The sequence below is a fragment of the Prorops nasuta genome, unplaced genomic scaffold (assembly GCF_024137725.1).
Source record: "Prorops nasuta isolate Cenicafe-Biocafe unplaced genomic scaffold, Cenicafe_Pnas_1.2 PNAS00009, whole genome shotgun sequence".
Lineage (NCBI taxonomy): Eukaryota > Metazoa > Arthropoda > Insecta > Hymenoptera > Bethylidae > Prorops > Prorops nasuta.
In genome coordinates, this window is record NW_027116806.1 from 4,517,288 (window position 1) to 4,526,301 (window position 9,014).

At 37.2% G+C, this 9,014-nt stretch overlaps 2 protein-coding genes across 2 annotated transcripts; both read right to left on the reverse strand.

The window, feature by feature from the left end:
* Window positions 1-2,974: 2,974 nt before the first annotated feature.
* On the reverse strand, window positions 2,975-6,446 carry LOC136776044 (calcium and integrin-binding family member 3-like). The gene is made up of 4 exons (XM_066731366.1): window positions 6,050-6,446; window positions 5,748-5,868; window positions 5,477-5,648; window positions 2,975-4,199 (listed from the first exon to the last, which is right to left on the reverse strand). Exons 1-4 carry the CDS (start codon window positions 6,133-6,135, stop codon window positions 3,982-3,984), a joined length of 597 nt encoding a protein of 198 aa, XP_066587463.1. The 5' UTR covers window positions 6,136-6,446; the 3' UTR covers window positions 2,975-3,981.
* Window positions 6,447-6,578: 132 nt separating this feature from the next.
* mst (misato mitochondrial distribution and morphology regulator) lies at window positions 6,579-8,988 on the reverse strand. Its single transcript, XM_066731356.1, has 5 exons — window positions 8,761-8,988; window positions 8,566-8,646; window positions 7,837-8,283; window positions 6,947-7,760; window positions 6,579-6,871 (listed from the first exon to the last, which is right to left on the reverse strand). Exons 1-5 carry the CDS (start codon window positions 8,833-8,835, stop codon window positions 6,663-6,665), a joined length of 1,626 nt encoding a protein of 541 aa, XP_066587453.1. The 5' UTR covers window positions 8,836-8,988; the 3' UTR covers window positions 6,579-6,662.
* Between the last annotated feature and the right edge of the window lie 26 nt (window positions 8,989-9,014).

The window sequence follows — 9,014 nt, forward strand, 5'->3', positions numbered from 1 at the left end:
TATAAGCACAAACCGATTTTAACAATAAGGTTGACTAAGAACAAAAAGAATAAGAATTGGGGGAAAAATTCATTTTAAATTGAGATACAAATTATCTGCTGTTCATTGTTATCAATTCTCACAAATTTGTAATTCAACAGGAGCTAAAGATCACTGACGACATTTTCTTTTATTATATTTGGAACGGAAATGATTATTTCTTGATTTACCAGTTTCCTTTTCTCTATTATCACTTTTCCATGAATTTGTGAATAATCTTTTGTTTCGCCATTAGCTGCAAAATGTTTCTGAATAATGATTCTGCATACGTGTGAATAATTGAGAGGAAATGACGCGGGAAAAATTTCAGTGTGGAAAATTCTAGTTTGCGGTAGCTGTGACGGGTCTAAAAATTGGTGGCTACGAGGTTAAAATCTATCAGTTTCCGTGACGGAAATCGCTCGATATTTTATTCGAAAAACCAAAATTGTGAGATTTTATAATTTCCATTTCTTTTAGAATTTTGAACAAAAAATGAAATTTAAAAGGAGACTTTTAGAAACAATTCGTTTATTTAAAGATTCTTTATTGCTTATCGACTAATTGTCGTCGAGCAAAGGTCGTTTCTCTAGCGGTGTTTATCACTCCGCGTGATTTTGGAAGGTCACTGACTCTTCATAACTAGGCTAGACGAGCTTTGCTCCTATGATGCGAGATCCACTTGACCCAACACGTTCCGACTCAGCACCGTTATGGGGAGCTGATAAATCAATATTCATTTGAGTACTCCTCGCTCTACCAGACTACTACTACAATTTCAAAGTAGGCAGAAATACGCTCCTTCCTGATTCTCTCTCTCTCTCTCTTTCTCTCCCTAGCCTGTTATCATTCCCTATATATCTGAATAATCTACATTTGGTCATTTCCATGAAAGGAACTGTGGCTTGTCAACGCGTAACTAGCTCCTGCACAAGCTAAATTGATCTTGGGTGAAATGCTACAGATTGCGATAAATATGAATTGAAAAAACTGGAAAGTACCTAATTGGACGAGGACTGTAAAGAATGGATCACTCGAGGAAAGGTAAGAATATAAAAGAATAACATATCTAAATGACCTGCAAATTTAATTAAAACTGGAATATACTTTATAGCATAGATGAATTTGATACCGGAGAACGTTTAATTGGGATAATAAGGAGACCAGGAGGAAGATGACGAGGAAGAATAGATCAGAGATGGAAATAGAGCAGAATCGTGGTAGAAAGAGAGAGATCGAGTGTGTATGTGAGGAAAAGGGAGAGAATGAGGAGAGTGGTCGATTACGGATGGAGGAGATACTGTAGATAGCGAAAGAATATTTCGAGCACCCCAATGGAAGCCATTAGGAGGCAAAGGCGGTTGGGCCAGTCTTGCATCTCGGTCACTCTTGTTGGATTCAGTTGCTGGACCGAGTCTCGAGTGAGGGAGGAGGGGGCGGGGGATGGTTGGCCGGTCAAGCCACATTCCGTTGGCCAACCGACTCCTTCGAACCCTTCCTCCCCCTCCCCCTACTAACTTCCACTCACCTCTTCTTCTCCTCTCTGAGGTAGACGCCAGAACCTCTTATGAACCATCACGATATGTGCCCGCCAATATTATTTCGACCGTTTCAACTTTCCGTCAAACAGCCTTGTCAAACTCCCCCATAATTTTCTCACACCTAACAACACTCTTGCTCGCTCGCACCGCAATACCACAAATATTATTTCCACCTATTTCTTCACCAATCCCTACGGTTTCCTCAATATCTCGTCGCTATCCATCCCTTGACATTTTTTCATCGTCTATCTTCGGATTTCTTACCCTACCTTTTTATACTCTTTCACTTCTTCTTCTTCTTCTTCTTGCCTCTTTCATTGATTCATTTGTCATACGTCTGCATGTACATTTTTCACGTGGGTAAGATGGAACGTCGATATTAAAAGTTTTAATAATAACAACGAAGAATCACGAATGTAAATTTAAGTTCAACCTTTTCCTTGAGAGCCAAGTACGAGGTCTGACTTGTGCAAACCAGCGGGTAGGAGGGAGATAACAGATCCAACCAAGTCCGGTTTGGGAAGGTTCAAGATCCTCGACTGCGCCTTGAAAATTTGCGAATAATCGCTCAAATGATGTATACATACGTCTATGTATGTGCCATTTGTTCTTACGTCACACTCGACTTTTCCTCATCGACGTCGTCATAATATTACACACGTGCATCGTGAATAACTCTGATAATTCTTAAGATTTTGTTTAAAAGATTTTCAAATTGATTGGGTCAAGTTTTTGATGAGAAAAGACGTTTAACAAATTGTTTATAAAAATGTACCAGGGATAAATGCTTTAGCGCAGGAGGCTAGGTGGTTTGGGAATAGTTGAAGAAGACTCTGGAATGAACATTGTAAAAAGGGATTGGATTTTTCGGTTTACGACGAGAAGCAAGCGGAATAATTAGAAAGGGATTGTCGGTCGAGGAAAGGCGTGTCTTACGTGACATTGTTAGTTTTTTATGGTAGAGAAGGACAAGGAGATTCCGAATCGAATCTCGCCCACGCCGAGCTTCCCGAGAGAGCTAGCTTCAAATCTCGTTGAGGCCTCCTCCGCAGCATCCACCCGCGAACCCTGTCTTCTTATTTCTCCCCTCCATCTCTTCCTCACGGACCCGTATCCAGAACGCTTCCAGTGCTTCCACGCCAAAGAATGCTGAAACAAGCTGGTGTGCGCAATCTTTTATCTCCACTCCCAAAATTGAACTCGGTAGCTTCTTCGGAAGAAAAAAGTAGCTGAAACTGCAGCACGCGATGAAATCCCAGTTCTTGCCACTTTTCCCAAACCAAAAATGCTACCTGCTGCTGGACCTATTCCACTTAACGAGATGTCCTCGAGTTCGAAAATTCGAGGTGATCGTTTGGATCGAGTCAATGGGCGGCCATCTTGGCAAAGAGGGCGCTGTTTTATTTATCTCGGCGTTTAAGCATACAAAATATTCCTGCGCCTTTGCAAGAAATGCTACTATTCTAAAAAGTGTGCTAGCTGAGACTGTCTGAGAGTCGCAATGGAGGATGAAGAATGAAATTGCGAATGAGTTTTCGTTGTGGGAGAGTCGAATCGTTCTTTCGATAGCGGGATAGGCTCGTTAGGCCAGATTGATGGTTTAAAAAATAAGTCTGGTGTCTACGCCAGTGTAAAAGGTTGCTGTCTGGGGCCGTGTCGGTTCAGAGGGGAGGGGGAAGATGCTCGAGAGCGGAGCGGACCCTCTTCGGTCGAACCCCGAGGGTCTCACACGGCGAAAGGACGCAATGGAGGGGCTCGGGTAACAAAGATGGCGGCCGAGGACAGAGGCAAAGGGGGAGAACTGACCGGATGGCCTTGGTTACCAGCCGACTATAACTGACTCTCGTTCTGTGCCACAGGGCGGTATCTCCGATTTCGACCGCTTTTTAAGCCACTGGCAGTCCGACTCCCGCCTCTCCTAGCCCCAGTATATCCTCATCCCCCCATTCCCCTCTCTTTTGCTCGTCTACCTCCACCCCCCTACCTGTTATATTTCTTCCAACTCTTTTCTCTTTAAATTCTACCTCTCCTATACGCTACTTCCATTTTTACTAGCTCTGATACTATTTCTCCTTCAAAATAAATTCATAGTGCAAGGATGAATGGCCCGGTTACTTGCCCACTACCGACTGCTATTGCTCAACAGAAACTACTTACGTGACCCAAGCATTTTACATATTGTAACACGTATGGGCGTCGTTCAACGTTGCTCATTTACATATTCAGTTCGTTAACTTTATTCTCTGTCCCACCATCCTATTATTACATCCAAATGTGTTAATAAACTTTAGAATTTAGCATTTCATAAGCTGCGTGTTCGTTTTTTCAATGTGCACCTACGATAATTGTAATTCAATTGATCACATTGAGATGTAACGAAGAGTTAATCTACAACTTAACAGTTTTAGGTAGATTCTATAAATTAAATTCTTATGTGAAAATTTGCCATGAAATCTGAGGCTCTAGTAACGACGTGCTCAAACTCCAGGTACGACAGAGCACCGTCGCAGTCGATGTCGCTCTCCTCGAGGATTTTTCTGCACACTATGTCTACTTCCTCGGTGCTTAAACCTCCTTGTACCAACTGGCGACAAGCGTGCTCCAAGTCCCTCAGTCCCAATACACCGTCGTCGTCAAAGTCTACAACAATTAAAAAAAAAATACATTAACGCGTATTCTATTTCCTTCTCAATTCATTACTATACTATTTACCACTGATTCATAAAAATAAACTTGATTTGTTAAATATTTTAAACGACGAATGTCTTTAATTTCTAAAGGCCTGTTATTATTCTCTATACTTTCTATCCTATTCATAAAAATTATATAGTGTAGTCGCATAATGTAATCACTCTTAACGGGAATCCGTATACCGACATTATAGAGCAAAAACTATTTCACATGCAGCTTCGTTATTTGTTGACGGATTGTAAAGTTATTACAGGTTTTTGGAAATGCCAGAAGCTTATCTACTAAGTTACGTTAGGAAAATTAACAAAAAATGAAAAAAGTTTTGTTTAAATAAATATATTAGCATTATTGAGAAACAACAATTAAATCGCAGAATTCCCCAACGTACTTCACTAGATAATGTTCTTACGTTTCCAAAAAGTCGACAGAAATGCAAATCCGTCAAGAAATGACGATGCTGCATGCGAAATAAATAATAGAAGAATTTCGTGTTCGGGAAGTCGCCAACACGAAGTTCTTCTATTATTTATTCCAAATGCAGCATCGTCATTTCTTGACGGATTTGCATTTATGTGGACTTTTTGGAAACGTATGAACATTATCTAGTAAAGTACGTTGGGGGATTTTGCGATTTAATTGTTGTTTCTCAATAATGTTAATTTATTTATTTAAACAAAAATTTTTTTCATTTTTTGTTAATTGTCTTAACGTAACTTAGTAGATAAGCTTCTGGCATTTCCAAAAACCTGTAATAACTTTACAATCCGTCAACAAATGACGACGCTGCATGCGAAATAGTTTTCGCCCTGTAATATCGGTATACGGACTCCCGTTAACACTGAAGCTATCAAAACCATTTCAAAGTATAAATATATGTACACATAAAGGGTCCAGTATTAACTAAAAATGCAGAATGCTGTGCCGAGAGAGAGAGAGAGAGAGAGAGAGAGAGAGGGGGGGGGTATCACTGGCCCTATGCTTTTCCGCGGAAAGTAATTATATTTCTTTTTAATATTTTTACTTTCTACAATAACCATTAAATGTTGCTCTTAGACTGTTTTCATAATGACATTGTAAAAAAATGTACAGTCATTTGTAGCGCATGATACGCACACTCACGAAATCCTTGACTAGAGTGTAAGAATATAAGCCCTGCTAAAATCTATATTTTTAATTCTCTGAGCTTAACTATATTTATCTAATATTTATTGTTTCTTAAGAGCTACCGTAGATCCTGAAGGCGTAGAAAACTTTCAAATCTCTAGGTGCATGCTCGGAAAAAACCGACATCATCTCGAGGAACTCCTCGAAGCAAATGCCTTCAGCATTTGCTGAATACCCTGAGGACTCTTGTCCCTTTGTAAAAACCTCCGAAATACGTTGTCTAAACGGATTTTCCTGAAAATAGTATCAGGTAAGGTGTTGGTTAAGAAAAATTAACAAACATACAATTTAAAGTATATTACTTAGTATTATTGATTATATTCATATGTATACCTTTAATTCTGGTATTCGTGCCAAATAGGACAATGGCAATCTGACCGTAGATGCATCTTGTGATGTCATGACCCTTGGTATCATTCCTGGATCTCCCATCTCACGAAAACGTTTGAATATCCTATCGACGAAAAAACAATATAAGGATCATTATCAATACTTCTAAAAAGAAAATCAAAGCCAATAATTGATTGTAACTTTCGTAATAACTTCTTTTTAAGATTCTCTAATTCCATGCTTATGCCCTTTCAGTTCATTCAAAGTAAACGTTTACTTTAATTATTGGTGAACTTTCAGCATACCTTAAAATTTCCTTACGCGTGAAAAACGTGCAATCCTGATAATCCTCCAACTGCTCTTCAGAAAAAGTAGCTACTTTATTTCCCATGATCTTTTTTCTTCTTTCTCAATTTTCCTGCATACGTTGTTGGCAGATTTTGTGACGAAACTATAGTTATAAATAGTGGACTTTTAAAACTGAAAGTTGATCATTTTTCCTTCCCCATATTTAAACCTTCTTTAAAAATCAACAGATGATAATATTTATGTAAATACAAGTTCTTGTTGGTTTGCTTTCAAGAGTATTACTCAACCAATATTTTAATTATGTGTCCTTTCTGTTTCAAAGTTAACGGGAGACTAGTTGCGCTTCACACCCTAGAAGTTCAATACGAAATCGTGCCATCTAATAAACAGGGTGTGTCTCGCCGCACCCACTTTCAGAAGCCTCACTACTCTAAGTATTCTCCAAATATACCCGTTGATATATGTTTACATAATTATTTAAATTAATAATCTTTTCAATTTTGCGAAATATTCGAAGGAAGAATATTTAAGTTATAAAAGTATTTATTGTAAAGGATACGAACGACTAATAGTACAATAAATTATAATATTTTTTAGCAAATTAAATAATCAATCATAATGGTCTTCATACAATTCTTTGCTATCAAGTAAATGTTCAAGGCACTCTTTAAATTCATCCTCTTCTAAGCCAGAATCTAAAAATGTATGATATTTTTTAATGTTTTTCACTTTTCTCAGTTGTTCATGGAGCGATTCATACATCAATCCCAAGCTACTTCCACTATGAATTCCAGCCATAACAGGAACGGATTTAACATCTACACAAAATGAATTAAGATAATGAATGATGACATATTATTATAATAATTATTAAGAGAAATTTAAAATCCTACCGATTCCTACAGGCCATCCTGCGATATTACCATTCTCCGTTACATTCGTATTAAAAATATTCGGATAGGGCGTTTTAATCTTCAAACCAGACTCAATTGTGGATAGATAAGTGGCCGTTGTACGACAAGTACAAGCCAAAAATAAAGTCATCATTTCATGTACACTGGAGCATTTATAGGCTGGTTTGGAAATTTGCTTCTTAGCTTCAGAGAGTGGCCTTTTTAGTCTATCTTCAGGAACTCCTCGTAAACTAATGCACTGCATACTTCTTTCACAACTAATATCACAAAATGGAGTTAGACTGGTCCACAAAGCAGAATCACTATCTGCAAAATCATCCAAAATATCAATCAAATCTCGTTTTTCTATCATAGGAAATGGCAGGGTCAGGCTGGTAGCTGCTGCTTTTCTGCCTAATTTGTTTAAGTCTGCGCATAAATCTGATAAGACAATATTGGAATACTCTTTACGTCTATATCTCAGAGTTAAGGTGTCCAATGCTGTTGCAAGCAGGGCACTACTGTGATATTTTAATTCTGGATTATAATTCAAATACTGAAATTTCCTTGGACTTCCACATTTAAATAAGCTATTTTCTCCAACACAAAGTGGACTAAACAAAGATGAATTCTCTGAGATGCATTGCCAGGACAATGCAGTATTTATGGCCTTCACTAGACTTTTCATAGATGGTTCAGTGCTTTCATAATTGATAGAAGGAAAGCATATGATGCTTTTTCCATACTCATCATGCAAATGCTGAATGCAAGAAGATCCTAACCCACCAAAAGCATCTGTGGAATCTAAAAGTATCTAATTTTCATATAAAAAGAATAGTATTAAATATATAATAATTTAAAATATAATTGTAATATTTGTAGTTACAAACCTGAAATCCTTGCAAAAAATCACATTCCTCTACATATTTTCTTATTTTATCTGAAAAATCATCAGCAAATTGGGGTTCATTCCATAAAGCACGGCCATACGTGAATACATCGAAAGGTTGTTCTGAGCATTCATGCTTGTATTTTTTTATAAAGCTTAGAGTTCTAGGATGATATCTTGGTATTAGATAGTCTGCCCATGTTTTAATTGAATTCTCCAGATCATAAAAATGCTCCTCCAAGTCCTTTGATGGTCTATCCAAGTCTTCAATAAATTTTGGTTTAGCTATAGCAGATTCAGTGGATACTTCCAAATTTTCATCATCCCATAATATTGGTTCATTACTACCACTGTTAGATGTATCATACAATGTTCCCTGTTCATTTAAATATCCATTTGATCCTTTTAAGTCTACGACTAATAATCTTGGTGTATAAGTAACTTCTCTCTGAAATGTTAATATTTTCCTAGATACTTAATAATTGATTATATAAGGTATTTCATTTAATTTGCCCAGAGTATGAACACACACATTCATTTATCTTTTTTAGTATAAAAGATATCACTTCTTTCCATAGAACCTTTCTGAAAATACTCTTTATTCATATATCCGAACAGCATTTATGCGAAAATTGATCTTTTGTAATTACAAAGATAGATGAATTTTTCATTCACACTCTTAGTTGAATTAATGAAAAACTTCAATAAATCTAATCTGTTCTAGCCTTACTTTTTGTGTTTCCCCTTCTCTATACAGCACATCATGATTAATCTCTGAAGGATTTGCAGGATCATAAGAAAAATTAGTTTCCTGCAAATAAAAGTTTAACTTTATTTTTGACAGAAATAATTCCGCATACGACTTCTACTTCTATTTATTAAGGCTCATTGATTTTAAAGGGAGAGGTTAGATTTTCCATCTTACCTGGATATTCCACCAATGTGTCCCAATAAAATTAGAATAATGGCCTAATTGAATTGTCACTATTTCTCGAGTCATTATTTGTTTTATTGAAATTTTATTGTTTCATTTCCTAAAGAAAATTGAAATAAGATTTCTCCAGGTATCATTCCTTGCAGTACTACGGTAGTACCAGGACCAGGTAGTACCGATTACCGAAAGTACTGTCTACACTTGGGCCACTTGGCAACTCTGCCGAATAGCCAGTATAGCGGGTA

Excerpts from the sequence above, each read along its gene's own strand:
- LOC136776044 (XM_066731366.1), bottom strand. The coding sequence starts at position 6,135 with ATGGGAAATAAAGTAGCTACTTTTTCTGAAGAGCAGTTGGAGGATTAT. Across the intron at positions 5,869-6,049 it reads ACGCGTAAGGAAATTTTAAG|GATATTCAAACGTTTTCGTG; the intron begins GTATGCTGAAAG and ends TTTCGTCGATAG. Across the intron at positions 5,649-5,747 it reads CACGAATACCAGAATTAAAG|GAAAATCCGTTTAGACAACG; the intron begins GTATACATATGA and ends TACTATTTTCAG.
- mst (XM_066731356.1), bottom strand. The coding sequence starts at position 8,835 with ATGACTCGAGAAATAGTGACAATTCAATTAGGCCATTATTCTAATTTT. Across the intron at positions 8,647-8,760 it reads CACATTGGTGGAATATCCAG|GAAACTAATTTTTCTTATGA; the intron begins GTAAGATGGAAA and ends TTTTATTTGCAG. Across the intron at positions 7,761-7,836 it reads ATTTTTTGCAAGGATTTCAG|ATACTTTTAGATTCCACAGA; the intron begins GTTTGTAACTAC and ends TATGAAAATTAG.